This window comes from Scyliorhinus torazame, chromosome 11 (genome assembly GCF_047496885.1).
Source record: "Scyliorhinus torazame isolate Kashiwa2021f chromosome 11, sScyTor2.1, whole genome shotgun sequence".
NCBI lineage: Eukaryota > Metazoa > Chordata > Chondrichthyes > Carcharhiniformes > Scyliorhinidae > Scyliorhinus > Scyliorhinus torazame.
The window spans coordinates 118575695-118590845 of record NC_092717.1 but is presented as its reverse complement, the minus strand read 5'-3'; the positions used below and the strand labels follow the sequence as shown (position 1 = coordinate 118590845).

Sequence of the window (15151 nt, the reverse complement as noted above, 5' to 3'; positions counted from 1 at the left end):
CGTAAGGCCGATCTCGCTCCTCAACGTGGATGCTAAGTTGCTGCCAAAAGTGCTGGCTACGAGGATCGAGGACTGTGTCCCGGGGGTGATTCACGAGGACCAGACGGGATTTGTAAAGGGCAGGCAGCTAAACACCAATGTGTGGAGGCTCCTAAACGTGATTATGATGCCATCGGTGGAGGGAGAGGCAGAGATAGTGGCAGCTATGGACGCGGAGAAGGCCTTTGACCGAGTAGAGTGGGAGTATCTCTGGGAAGTGTTGGGGAGGTTTGGGTTTGGGGGAGGGTTTATTAGCTGGGTTAGGATCCTATATAGAGCCACGGTGGCGAGTGTGATTACGAATCGGCGGAGGTCGGAGTATTTTCGGCTATATCGAGGGACGAGGCAGGTGTGCCCCCTGTTGTTTGCATTAGCAATTGAACCTTTGGCCATGGCATTAAGGGAGTCCAGGAAATGGAGGGGGGTGGTCCGAGGGGGAGAGCAGCATCGAGTGTCGCTGTATGCAGACGACCTGTTGCTGTATGTGGCGGATCCAGTGGAGGGGATGGTGGAGGTCATGCAGAATCTAAGGGAGTTTGGGGACTTTTTGGGCTATAAGCTCAATGTAGGGAAGAGTGAGCTCTTTGTGGTGCATCCAGGGGACCAGGGAAAAGGGATAGATGACCTACCGTTGAGGAGGGCGGAAAGGAGCTTTCGGTACTTGGGGATCCAGGTAGCCAGGAGCTGGGGGGCCCTGCACAAACTTAATTTGACGCGGCTGGTGGAGCAGATGGAGGAGGACTTCAAACGATGGGATATGTTGCCACTCTCGCTTGCGAGCAGAGTACAGTCGATTAAAATGGTGGTCCTCCCGAGGTTTCTTTTTGTATTCCAGTGCCTTCCAATTGTGATCACCAAGGCCTTTTTTAAGAGGGTTGGCAGAAGCATTATGGGTTTTGTGTGGGCGAATAATACCCCGAGGGTAAGGAGGGGGTTTCTGGAGCGTAGTAGAGATAGAGGAGAGCTGGCGTTGCCGAATCTAGGTGGCTACTACTGGGCAGCCAATGTGGCGATGATCCGTAAGTGGGTGATGGAGGGAGAGGGGGCGGAATGGAAGAGGTTGGAGATGGCGTCCTGCAAAGGAACGAGCCTGGGGGCGCTGGTGACAGCACCGCTGCCGCTCTCGCCGACAAGGTACACCACGAGTTCGGTGGTGGCGGCAACGCTAAAGATCTGGGAGTGGAGACGACACAGGGGTACGATGGGAGCCTCGGTGTGGTCCCCGAACAGGGGTAACCATCGGTTTGTCCCAGGAAGGATGGACGGGGGATTTCAGAGCTGGCATCGGGCAGGGATTAGGAGAATGGGAGATCTGTTCATTGATGGGACGTTTGCGAGCCTAGGGGCGCTGGAGGAGAAGTTTGGGCTACCCCCGGGAAACGCGTTCAGGTACATGCAAGTGAGGGCGTTTGTGAGGCGACAGGTGAGGGAATTTCCGTTGCTCCCGGCACAGGGGATTCAAGACAGGGTGATTTTGGGTGTATGGGTCGGAGAGGGCAAGGTGTCGGCAATATACCAGGAGATGAAAGAAGAGGGGGAGGCTTTGGTAGAGGAGCTGAAGGGTAAATGGGAGGAGGAGCTGGGGGAGGAGATTGAAGAGGGTCTGTGGGCTGATGCTCTGAGTAGGGTTAATTCTTCTTCCTCATGTGCAAGGCTTAGCCTGATACAGTTTATGTTTATTCACAGAGCGCATATGATGGGGTCGAGGCTGAGTAGGTTCTTTGGGGTGGAGGACAGATGTGGGAGGTGCTCAGGAAGCCCGGCGAACCATGCCCATATGTTCTGGTCGTGCCCGGCACTGGATGGGTTCTGGAGGGGAGTTGCGAGAACTATATCTAAGGTGGTGAAAGTCCAGGTCAAGCCAAGTTGGGGGCTAGCACTATTTGGAGTGGCGGACGAGCCGGGCGTGCAGGAGGCGAAAGAGGCCGGCATTCTGGCCTTTACGTCCCTGGTAGCCCGGAGAAGGATCTTGTTAGTGTGGAAAGATGCGAAGCCCCCCAGTGTGGAAGCCTGGATAAATGACATGGCAGGGTTTATCAAGTTGGAGAGGATAAAGTTTGCCTTGAGAGGGTCTGTGCAGGGGTTCTCCAGGCGGTGGCAACCGTTCCTAGACTATCTCGCGGAGCGTTAGATGAAGTTCAGTCGACAGCAGCAGCAACCCGGGGGGGGGGTTACATCTCTTTCGGGGGGGGGGGGATGGTTTTTTTTTCTGGGGGGCACTTGAGCAGGAAAATACATCCATGATCCGGAAAGTTGATATGTACGGGAGGAATCCAATGTACAAAGTTCTGTATTATATTGATTTGCCATGTTTATGTCTTGCTATGCGAGTTTTCTTTTCTTTTTGTTACGGGGGGGGGGTTGAAAATTTTGTTGAAAAATTCTTAATGAACATATTTTTTTTTAAAAAGTGATGAAAGCTACTTTTAATAACAAAAATACCCATTCAAGTTTGCAATTGATCAACGTTAAAAGGTTAACATTAAGATTTTTAAAAAGCCACAAATAGAAATAATCAATTGCACAAAGAACAATGGGGGTCCTGGTCAGAAACATCACCCCTTTTTCGAAAGAAAGAAAATGCTGATCTTAAATTTACTCTACAAGCTCACAGCAAAATAAACTATGGAGCATTTTACACAGTGAACTGTAATGTGTAAGGGTCCTTCCTTCCTGTTTATTCCCTTATTTCAACCTTCTTTTACTTTGCCGTTATCATCTTTGGTCCATAGCTGTTTAATGGACATGTATCTTCAAGTCAAGGAGCAGAGAGAATGAGGAATTCCGAGGTTACAGGACCGAACACTCTACTAACTTGAACAGGACCTTAAGACTTTTTCGGCCCCAGAGAGAGAGATGGGGTGGGACTCGGTTTGATTGATTAGCTGGTGGCTAATGAATTGGCGAAAAGGCCGTACTCTAACCTATAACAGGTGCTGATTGGATCCTATCCCAGCAGGAGGGTTCTGAGAGGCCTCGGGAAGGAATTGAGTCCGAGGCACAGAAAGGCAAGAAATGGCTTTTCTCTCGCTCTCCAGAAAGACTGTGAATGCTGTATTCCTGAAGCTGCAAATAACCTGAATGAATGAATCTACATGAAAGCCATTACAGAGAGCCTCGTTAACGCAGTAGGTAGCGCGTCAGTCTCATGAAAACCATTACAGGCTGTAAGTAAAGACCAGGGGCTGGATTCTCCGCTGTCGGGATTCTCCGTTTTGGCAGCAGCTGCACATAATTGGAAACCCCATTGGCCGGCTGGCGAGACAGAGAATCCCGGGGGCCCGGCACACCAGAGAATCCTGCCCCAGAACTCTCTCTCTGTCTGGAAAGACTGTGAGTGCTGTATTCCTGAAAACTACAGAGGCTTGAAGAATCTACAGTAAAAACCACAAACTGAAAGCAAAGCCTGACGAAGAGTAAGGTTCTGGAAACACCCATTTGAAACAAATGGTGCGATCCAACGGTCATACTGTGGCATTAAAGCCCTTCACCACTTCCCACCAGCACCTCTCCCTGCACTTCCACCACTCGTGTCGACAGTTAAAACCCAAACCGCAAATAAACCCAAATCACCTGTGTAACCACTGCAAGATGTCAGGTTTTTCTTGTTCTCTTCTGTTTTAAAAAAAAACTTTCCCATTTTACCATTAAAGCTTTTCAAATTTGGCATTTTGCGATACTTCAAACGATTTTGAAAAACGCAATGTAGATTTTGTTTGAATGTTTCTGTAAGTTTATATGATTTTGTTAGCTTAGATGCTGCAGATGCATTGTGGGAATCTATACCCACTTATACCTGCTTAGATTGCAGCTAACAGAGTCACAACTCAGCAGGAATATCAAGTACAAGTCCCAAGTTTGGTGAATCCGTGGCCTTTAAAAAAAACTTTTATTGTAGTATTAAAACACATATACAAATGAATTTTAATATATTTGGATATTGAACTTTAAAATTTTATTTTTCTCTAAATGTTGATTTGAAATCAAGAAATTTCAGTTTCTGAGAAAAAATTGGAGATGACGATTTTGCTTATTAATATCCACATGGGAAATGCAGTTAAATTGGCATAAATTGCAACAAGTAATGTCTGTGGTCAGGAAATGCATATATACAAATCTCAGATGTGGAACGTTTCCCATACCTAAGGAGCCAAACGTGGAACATTTCCTTACATAGAACATATGATTACTTTTATATACAAATGATTAATGATAAGACTTAAATATATATATATATTATTCTGTTGGCATGTTTCACACCTTTAGTTTGTATGTGTAAGATCTCTATGTCCAAAAGTGACTAATTACCATACCTTCACAGAGATACTCCAGCGGTGGGAGTTTGCAGCTAAAGGTTCTGCAGCCAATGCATTCATTAGGTCCACAGGAAAGTTCTTAAACATTCGACTGTCCTGTGCATCTGAAAAAAGTAAAATATCATTTACAATATCTATTTTCTCATTTATCAAATTAGGTTCTTTCACACTATCAGAATTACTCGTATATCAGGGGTTGACCTTCGATTCCAACCAGTATCACACAATGACATTTTTAGAATGCTCAGGTAAATTTTGTGATACATATGTTATTTCTTTATATTCTGTATGCATGATGCTTAGTGTCATACCTACTCAACTGTTGCTATCTCTATTGTGTTATGCGTGCCTACATTTCTTATGATGGTCAGTTGGCTGGACGGCTGGTTTGTGATGTGCAGCGATGCCAACAGGGTGCGTTCAATTCTCATACCGGCTGAGGTCATTCATGAAGGCCCACCTTCTCAGCCCTGTCCCTCGCCTGAGGTATAGTGACCTTCAGGTTAAATCACCACCAGTCAGCTCTCAAAGGGAAGAGCAGCCTATGGTCCTCTGGGACTGTGGCACATTTAGTTCCACATTTCATAAATGTTCTTTTAATCTGAGTGTCTAATGTAGCTCAGCTTCTTTAAATGGGTTACATATAAAATACCTATGATAATAATCTACCTTACTTATTGTGAGCACAGTAATAAGTCTCACAACACCAGGTTAAAGTCCAAAAGGTTCATTTGAAATCACAGGCTTTCGGAGCGCTGCTCTTTCATCAGTGAAGTGGAGGCAGGTTCACAAACACAGTATATATCGGCAGAGACATAATTGCAAGATAATTACAGATTGGAATGTGAAGAATGGTTGGAACGTGAGTCTTTACAGGTAAACAAGTCTTTACAGGTACAAACAGTGTGAGTGATAATCACAGGTAATCGATGTGTGAATTGTCTCAAGCCAGGACAGTTAGTAGGATTCTGCAGACCCGCGCAGTATGGTGGGGGTTACATGTAATGTGACACGAACCCGAGGTCCCAGTTGAGGCTGTCTTCATGTGTGCGGAATTTGGCTATCAGTTTCTGCTCGGCGATTCTGTGCTGTCGTGTGTCTTGAAGGCTGCCTTGGAGAATGTTTACCCGAAGATCGGAGGCTGAATGTCCTTGACTTCTGAAGTGTTCTCCGACTGGACGGGAACACAGGTATAAATATTGGCCAGAACACCAGGAATAATTCACCTGCTCTTCAAATTAGTGCCATGGGATCCTTTACGAGGGAGGGCAAAGGAAGTCACATCTGAAAAGCCGAATCTCCAACAGTGCAGCTCTCCCTCAATACTAGCACTGGTGAGTCAGCCATGACATTTGTGCTCAAGTTCTGGACCTGGAACTTGAACCCACGACATTCAGACTCAAGAGGCACAAATGCTATCGACTGAGCCACACCTGACGCCTATCCCTATCTGAACAGGCAACAAAGTTTATTGCCGAATTGAACACAATCCAGCCTCAATTCTGCATTGGTAACTCAGTGTATGTTAAATGCGGGCATTCTGGTTTGGGACTTGATCCTCAACATAAACAATCTTGCACTTATGCTTCTCCATGTTGGTTTTGAGTTTTGTCCCTTTCAATTAGGCAAGCCTTCCTTTCTCAAATGAAGGACTGGACTTGAAGCAGGTGGCATAGAGTGAAAAGAAGAAAAACTCAATTAAATTCAAAGAAATACAACAAGTATACGGAACAAATTGCAAGTGCAGGTGGATGAACAGGAAACTTTTAAAGTTATAGAAAGGCAATATCAAGAAATGTTAGTCCGAAGCTACCTCTTACCTTTTCTATTACATTAGTTATAATATTTAATAACAATGAAACCTTTCAAATGTCAAGAATGTTTCTATTTCACCGTTGAAACATTTCCTGTATATTAAAGAATAGTCATGATGTTCCTGTGACGTGGTTACGCGGTGGAGGGGCGAGGGCTGCCCATTTATTAATTTATCATTTTCATTTCGAAAGTCAAAATTACCCACACGTTCTCAGACTTTTTTTTTTTACCTTTGGTGAAGTTCAAACGAAGTGACACATTTGAAGTGTCTGTATTAATCAGAAGTTTTCTTCCACTAGTAATTACAGTCAGCTCTTCAAATCCAAGACAAGTTCCCCATATTGGGAAGTAAGTCCCATGATCATTGGCCTGTTAAAATCAGAACATTTGCACTTAATACCCAAGTTTGACAGATAATATGCTACCAGCTATTAGCACAACCAGTGCTTTGTCTTTCATTATATCTTGTATAAGTTGTGGTTATTTTTTAACGGCCTTATCATGGCCCACCTGCTGGCATGACGAGGTCAATGAATCTCATCTTGCGATCTGGATCTCACCCGCGTTGTGTTCTCCTGGAGCCCAGGAACAAACGGCCTCGCCAGCAAGACATGGAGCAGGTGCTGTTTAGTAGTGATCCACATAAATGTGGACCAGGCCTAAAGGCACTGGTAGGCCCTCCAGGCATTTGGGTAATGGGGACAGGCAGGGTGCCCCCCTAGCTCTCCCACTGGACCAGGCCCTTGGCATTGCCAAGGTGCCCAGGTGACACTGCCAGGCTGCAAGGGGCACTCACTGCTAGGGTGCCTAACTGGCAGGATGCCACTGCCAAGATGGACCTTAGGGGTATCATGCCTATGAAGGGGGGGATGAAGTGGGGTATGAGGGGCCTAATAAAGTTTGGAAAGTGCTGAAAGGAGAGGGCCTAAAAAGGAGGAGACGTGGGGAGGCCTAAAAAGGGAGGGGATGATCCCGTAGAAGGATGTCCTAACTTAGGGGACCAATGCTGTTGGCACATCATTAACGGGCCTCATTGGCAATTTTTGGATGCTCCATCTCTGCCAGGAGGAATTACAGGCAGTGAGGTTCACTTGTGGTATTTAAAATCGGGAAACATGTGCCGTGGCTGCTGAGGGACAGAGGGTACAAAGTGTCCAACACCGCCATAGTGTGCTGACAGTTCTGCTGCTGTCCGGGGGGCGTCTGCCAGAGTTGGAAACAGCGGGGGGGGGGGGGGGGGCAGAAGGTTGGCCGTGTCGTCAGAGTGGACGGGCATGAACCACACTTGTTGTAGCCTGCAAGGCAGCCATGCAGCCGTGCATGCCACTGAATGCCCAGCGTGAACTTAGTGCCACAGATCACATGGGTAACTCCCCAGGCCACCCCCCCCTAGATATCCTCTGGCCCCAGCCAACTCATCAGTGGGATTAGCGTGCTCCAGCACAACCAGTGCCATCTTCTTGGCTGAGTTGAGGGTGTGTGGGGAGTGGAATTCCTAAATGCAGCTCCTGCTTATCAGACTCACAAGTGCCAACCCATCCCCGGCGAATCACACGCCAGCATTAGTTGGAATTTCACTACTTCCATATAGCACCTGTGCTGCCCATAGGATGACTCACCCGATTCAGTCCTGGCGTCAGAACGACTAAGTGTGGTTGAATAGCGGCATGGATCTCACCCAAAAAGTCGACAAGAAACACCCCCCAAACTCGCCCAAAATGACACTTTGAAATTGTATCGTTGAATGCCTACGTCTACTGTTTTGCAGCATAGGTCCATCACATTTAACAAACAAAATGATGCTGTCACCCAAGTTACTTCTATTGAGGTAGCTCTCTTCTGTTCAATCACTCCGACTGCTTTTAGCTTCTGTCAAATTACGTTAAAAATAAAATGTCATATACATGCCCATGATTAATGTACAGTTCCCATATCATAGGGATAATTCACTGATGGAATGGGCTTTTCCCCCTAGTATTGTGGCTAATGATAATTAACGACTCTAGGAGATGTAAGATAAATATTTTCTTTCATATAATTATAAATACAAAGACACGAAAGCATCCTTGCAACCAATTTATTATCCATTAATATATTTCAGTTTTCTTTATTCAACCAAGCACATAACATCAGTTATTATTAGAAAAAAACATAATTCTGAAGACGGACGAGGCACATTTAAATCATTCGATGCTGAATGCTATTTTTGTTATGTTTGCAAGAAAGAATGTAGAAAATTACTGCAAACATAGGGCTTGATTTTCATCTCTGAGGTGGTAGCTTGAGTCGGGGTATTTCCTGGATTGGAGTATCCACCCTGATTTTTGTTCTGGGTGGTGGGCAGATGCAAAATGAAGTTGAGCTCCTGTCCCCGGACATAGATTGGAGGTGCCACAGGGGCTGCCAAGTGGCAAGGCGGGTTGGCTGAAAGGTCCACCTCAGTCCGTGGAACTTCATCACAGTTGTTCTTTTCAATATTAGGCCTTCTAGCCCTCAACCCTCAACACCCCCATCCACTCCCTATTAGCCATCCATGCACTCCCACCCGCTCTCCATGCCAACCCATGTCCCTCCACCCACCAATTATGACGACCCAGTGCCAACACATGATCTTAACCCCCCATCTCCCCCAAATTTAGTGCAATTTGTGCTAACCCTGTTCTCCTTACACCCTCAATGCCAACGTACCCATCATGGCAGACCTTAGGAGCCATGCTGAGATGGAATAAAGTAAAGTTATACGTATCTCCTTCAAATTTCACTCTATAAAAAGATTTTCATTCATGAAAACCCATTCAATACATTTAACCTCAAGTGTCTTATCCATCAAGTATTTTATTCATAAGTCCAACCAGAAGACAGCTAATATCTTGGAGCTGTTAACCAAACTGTGACGTTACAGCCCCCACTGGGATAATGACAGGTGTTAGAAACAGTCAAGCGTAATACTGACAACCCTTAGAGTTATGTCAACAAACATCCATTGAAACCGGTAGAACATATTTTTTTCACCCTGAGACACAGGCAGTTTTTTTGAAAAAAAATTAAAGGTTAGGGGATTTGAATAACTTTACAGTTTAACAGTTCTACGTATCTTATTGATCCTTTATGAGCATTCACATCTCCAGCAAGAGGTCGTGGCACGCACATCACAGGTTGAAGCCATTCCTGGAGTGCAAATTGAATCTGTTTGGACTGTGTACTCAGGTTAAATGTGCCAACTAAGTCACAATTTGTGCCTACACGTTTCACAACCGAGCCTATTTCCCAATGCATAAAAACAGAATCTGCCAGAAATCGGGGCGGGCCTTCCGGATTGAGATCGCGTCTGCCATTTCTAAAGGTGCCTGGAGTCTCCCAACACTCTGAAAATGCAGACGTGAGTTAACAAACTATTATACTTCAAAAATAGGGGCAAAATGAAACTGCTGAAAATAAAAGAGTAAATGTGAGAAATACACAACAGGCCTGTGGACCACTGAACAAGAGCAGACCTTAACTAAGATTTCAGGTGTAACCCTTCATTAAAAATGGAAATTGGAGGCGTATAAGCCCCTTGATAAGAAGAAAATTATGGGAGGAACAACAGAGCCAATGAATGACATTTTTGATCCCCCCCCCAAAGAACCTGGGAGTGGGCTGGCAATGGTGGGGTGGAATGTAAAATCAGGTGCCATGGTGAGGGCGCTATGTCCGTCACTTACACATCTCCGCTTGTATTTTACCGGCAGTGAGGGAGGTGTTGGGCAGCCCTCTTGCCCTTGTATGAATTAAGGCTCGTTACCTCAAGCTAAACTCCAGAGGTGAGGTTTGGTTTCAAAGCTGCACTTGACCGTGTGTGGCAACAAGGAACCCTTGAAAAACTAGAATCAATGGGGATCAGGGAAAGCTCTCCATTGATTGGTGGCACACCTAGCACAAAAGGAAGATGGTCACGGTTGTTGGGAGGCCAATCCCAGTCCCAGGACATCACTGCAGGAGTCCCTCAGAGTAGTGTCCTCGGCCCAACCATTTCAGCTGCTTCAATTACCTTCCCTCCATCACAAGGTCAGAAGTGGGAATGTTTGCTGATAATTGCACAATGTTCAGTGCCATTCTGGAAACGCCAGATACTGAAGCAGTCCATGTCGATATGCAGCAAGGCATGGACAACATTCAGACTTGGGCTGATGAGTGCCAACTAACATTCGTGCCATACAAGTGCCAGACAGTAGCTATCTCTGATATGACAGAATCTAACTATCTCCCCATGACATTCAATGGCACTAACATCACTGCACCCCCTCTGATCAACATCTTGGGGATTACCATGAACCAGAAACTGAATTGGACAGCCATACAAATACTGTGGCTACAAGAGTAGGTCAGAGGCCGGGAATACTGCGGCAGTAACTCACCTTCTGACTCTCAAAGCCTGTCCATCGTCTACAAGGGACAAGTCAGGAATGTGAATCAATACGTTCCATTTATCTGGAATGAGTGCAATTCCATCAATTCTCAAAAAGCTTGACACCATCCAGAAAAATTCAGCCCGCTTGATTGACATTCCATCCACCACCTTAAACATTCACTCCCTCTGCCACCCATGTACAGTAGCAGCAGTTGGACCAACTACAATATTTACTGCAGCAATTCACCAAGGCTCCTTTGATAGAACCTTTCAAATCTACAATGTCCATCACCTCAAAGGACAAGTTCAGCAGGCTCACAAGTACACCACCACCTCGGGTTAGGGACAGGGTCAAGGGAAATGCCGATTCGGAGGAACCATAGATTTGAGTCAGGGAAGTGGGATGGAAATTTTCAGAGATGGGAGGAGAAAGGAATTAGGACACTAAAAGATTTGTTTCTTGGGGATCGGTTTGCAGGATGGAAGGAACTGAGAGCGAAGTATGGGTAGGAGAAGGGGGAAATCTTTAGATACATGCAGGTTCGAGACTTTGCCAGAAAGGAGATAGAGTTTCACAGTAGAGCCAGCTTCTACATTGCTGGAGGAGGTGCTGATGACAGGGGGGCTGGAGAAGGGGGTAGTATTGGTGGTTTACGGGACTATCTTGGAGGAGAAGGCGCCGCTAGAAGGGATCAAGGCAAAGTGGGAGGAAGAGTTGGGAGAGGGTATGGAGGAGGGGTCCTGGTGGGGTATTCCGGAGGGTAAACGCCTCCACCTCGTTCGTGAGGTTGGGGCTGGTACAGCTGAAGGTGGTGTAAAGAGCACACCTTAAAAGGGTGAGGATGAGCCAGCTCTTTGAGGGGGGAGATGAGGGGGTAGAAGATGTGAGTGAACGTTGTGGGGTGTGGGGGGGGCGCACACCACGTTCATATGTTTTGAGCCTGTCCAAAGCTGGAGGATAACTGGAAGGAGGTTTTTAGGGTCATCTCTAAAGTGGTGCATGTGAAACTGGACCCGGGCCCTCGGGAGGCCATATTCGGGGTGTGAGGCCAGCCGGGGTTGGAAACGGGCGAGGGGGCAGATGTTGTAGCCTTCGCTTCGTTGACCGCCCGAAGGCAGGTCCTGTAAGGGTGGAGGTCAACCTCTCCACCCTGTGCCCTGGTGTTGCAGGGGGAATCTGCTCGAATTCTTGATGCTTGAAAAGGTCAAATTGGAACTGAGGGGAAGGATGGAGGGGTTTTACAATTCATGGGCATTGTTTATTATGCATTTTCGAGAATTGGATCACATCGAAAATTGGTGTGGAGGTGCGGCTGGGAGGGTTGGGGGAGAGGGACTGTTTGTGTTAATGGTGACAATGGGTGATTCCTGATTCCTTTTTGTCATTTGTTTATGTTAACATGCGGGCTAATGTTTGGGGGTTCGGTGGGAGGATGGGATCGTTGTTATTGATATGGGGATTGACATTACATTCGTTACTGATTATTGTTTATTGTTGGGTGTAAATTTGGGAGAAAATGTGAAAAAGGAGAACAAAAAAATTTTTTTTTTTTTTTTTTTTTAAAGTGCACCACCACCTGCACGTTCCCTACCAAGTCACCCACCATCCTGAATTGGAACAATATTGCTATTCCTTCACTGTTGGGTCAAAATCTGGAAACTCCCTTCCTAACTTCACTGTCGGTGTATCTAAACCACATGGACTGCAGGAGTTCAAAGAGGATCTGACTACCCCCTTAGTGGCACCCATACCCATGAAAGAATGAATAAACAAAAGGTCCTCAGGTGGGTCATAAATAGTCAGGTGACCTTTTTGAAGGCTGAGGTGTGAGGAAGGAGCTTCTTTTTTTCAGGCACCTGTGGGGTTGCTTCCCAACCCCAGACCTACCTGCATGTCCAACACAACATGACTCCGTAATTCAGTGGGGATTCCCTGTATTCCTCGCGAAGGTCGATTTTGCTGCTGGGACTAAAGAGATGGTTAGTCCAATAGCTTTTAAACAGCTGTGTCAAAGAGAGGAAAGCTTGACCCTCACTTTTCAGCTGAGAATTGGGACCACTGCACCTGCATACAATTCCTGCCACGACGACAGACTTCAAGAGGAGTTAAGTGATTGGAAGAAATCAGGTGTATAGAAAAACTGGAACAGGGCAACTACTGGAAGTTGATAAAGAAACACCTGGCCTCATTTCTCACTAGGGCAGTGACATGGCATGGAAGATGAATTAAGGAAGCTGTCTAAATGAAAGTGGATAACAAATTGGGAGATATTACAGATGCTGCCTGCTTTAACCTGGAAAGATTCTGACATGAAGAAATTTATCGTCACAGTCACCGGCACAGCAACAACTACAATGCCCTCCTCTGATGTTGCAGGTCTGCCTGCAAGAGGTGGCAAAATTCCATCAACACCTCCTTCGTAAAATGGAGATGATGCACACACTGCTTGCTCCTGGCTTCTGTTGAGGCCAGATAAATGTTCCCAGAAGACCCTGGGTTAAATAAGGCCTATTGCTGAGAGCACTTTTTTCTCCCTCCTCCTTCTCCCTTTGTAAGGAACTGTTTCTCCTCTGCCCTGCCTCTGCTCAATTGCCCTCTTGTACTGCAGGTCAAAGGAGTTGAGATCCAAGATTTGGAGTAAGTGGTCTGACCAGAAGGCCTAAAGTCATGGGTTCTGCCATGTGTAGCACCATTCCCCTTGACTTCACCAACTTTACATAACTCTGCAAACCACCAAGCACTTCTGTAAATCCATATCTGATTGGAATGTTTTACTCTGAATATAACTTTATTAAACAATAGTTGATGGGAATGCATTCTGCTGAAGTTAGATGCAATTTGCATGACGTATATACCTGACAGGTGATCTTGCCACAATCCATTTGTCTAAAATGAGAGAACTGCCCGTTACTGGAGGAGCAGCTCCAGAAAAACCTTTGATTGAAACCCACCTGTTTGATCGGGATTTAGACTCTTGCGCCAATGGCCACATAGAGGGGCTTTGCGGGCACATCCAGCCCCAGGCCATATTTTGGACAAGCCTAGTTTCAAGACTATTACAAGCACAAACCTGTCCGTGAAATACTGATTACCATAACCCAGTAACTACCTTCAGACTACCACATGATGAAATCATAGTAAACCAGCACCCATTTAGGGGAGGCAGTGGTGTACTAGTATTGCCACTGGACTGGGGATCCAGAGACTCAAAGTAATACTCTGGGGATCCGGAAGTCAAATCCCACCACGGCAGGTGGTGAAAATTGAACCCAAAAAATCTCTGGAATGAAAAGTATAATGATAACCATGATTGTCGTAAAAAACGCAGCTGGTTCACTAATGTCCTTTAGGGACAGACCCAGCAGAGGTGGTGGCACAGTGGTATACAGTCAGGAGGGTCTGACACCCATGAAGTCTCCATAGTTAATGGGAGGAGTTAAGGTACCAAACATTTTGGAGAAAGCAGTTTAGTTGAGTTTTAATATTGCTGCATTGCTGCCTCACTGTGCCAGGGACCCGGGTTCAATTCTAAACTTGGGTGAGTGTGTGGAGTTTGCACATTTTCCGCATGTCTGCAAGGGTTTCCTCCAGTTGCTCCAGTTTCCTCCCATAGTAGATAGAAAGATATGCAGGTTAGGTGAATTGGCCATGGTAAATTGCCCTTTAGGTGTCCAAAATGTTAGTTGGGGTTACTGGGTTACGGGGATAGGGTGGAGGCATGAGCCTAGGTAGGGTGTTCTTTCAGGGGGTTGGTATAGACTTGATGGGCCAAATGGCCTCCTTCTGCACTACCCTGATTCTATGATTCTATCTTCACTACAGGGGCTCAACCACAACTTTGATTGGAAAAGCTAGAATCCCGCTCCTGCATGCAGTGAGCCACTGAGTTAATCGCCAGAAATTTTCCTACCTCCACTGTCTTCACTGAACCAAGAGAAAATCCTCACGCCACCAACATTTCTAGCTATACCTTTTGAGAACATACAGTAGTAATGACTTTTTGGAGTTGTGCATGCTAAATCTTTTATACCCATCTTTTCACGTGTGTGTGTGTGGAAGAATGAGTGAGTGAAGAAGGGCCATATGAAAGGTTAACTCTCTCCACAGGTGCTCTATGCTCTGAGTTTATCCAACATTTTGTTTTTTTATTTATAATAGAGTGCGCACTACATCTCACCCCACCCCATCAAAGCAAACATTGCACACTTCTCCTAATTCTTCTGCAAATACTGATATTGCACCATCTTTTGACCCAGAATGGAACATATGTAAAGAGCATGATTCAGAAAAAAAACCTGCAACAATTAGTGTTTTCTCCCCTCCAACCAAAATCCAACCATGCTCCTTTCTTTTACAACTACATGTTGTAATTATACCCACAAAAGTCAAATGCAGAAGCTTATGAAATGCTTTTTGGGAAATCATACATGTAACATTTCTCAACAAACACATATGCTCCATGCAGTTACCTGAAGTGCTAGCTTATAAAACAATGCTGCATTCTTGGAATATTCAGATGTCATAAGGTTTGCTCCACCACCCGGGATAAGCAGCCTGAAAATAATCAGAGACGACACTATCAATTCAAAA

At 45.7% G+C, this 15151-nt stretch overlaps 1 protein-coding gene across 2 annotated transcripts in view; it reads right to left on the bottom strand.

The window, feature by feature from the left end:
- ggh (gamma-glutamyl hydrolase (conjugase, folylpolygammaglutamyl hydrolase)) overlaps positions 1-15151 on the bottom strand; it is an 83096-nt gene that overhangs the window by 32923 nt on the left and 35022 nt on the right. For both annotated transcript variants that reach the window (XM_072467678.1, XM_072467677.1), the window contains exons 4-6: positions 15031-15115; positions 6401-6539; positions 4353-4459 (exon numbers count right to left, since the gene is read on the bottom strand). In XM_072467678.1, the coding sequence (XP_072323779.1) occupies positions 4353-4459; positions 6401-6539; positions 15031-15115 (331 nt within the window). The remainder of the gene's footprint in view (positions 1-4352; positions 4460-6400; positions 6540-15030; positions 15116-15151) is intronic.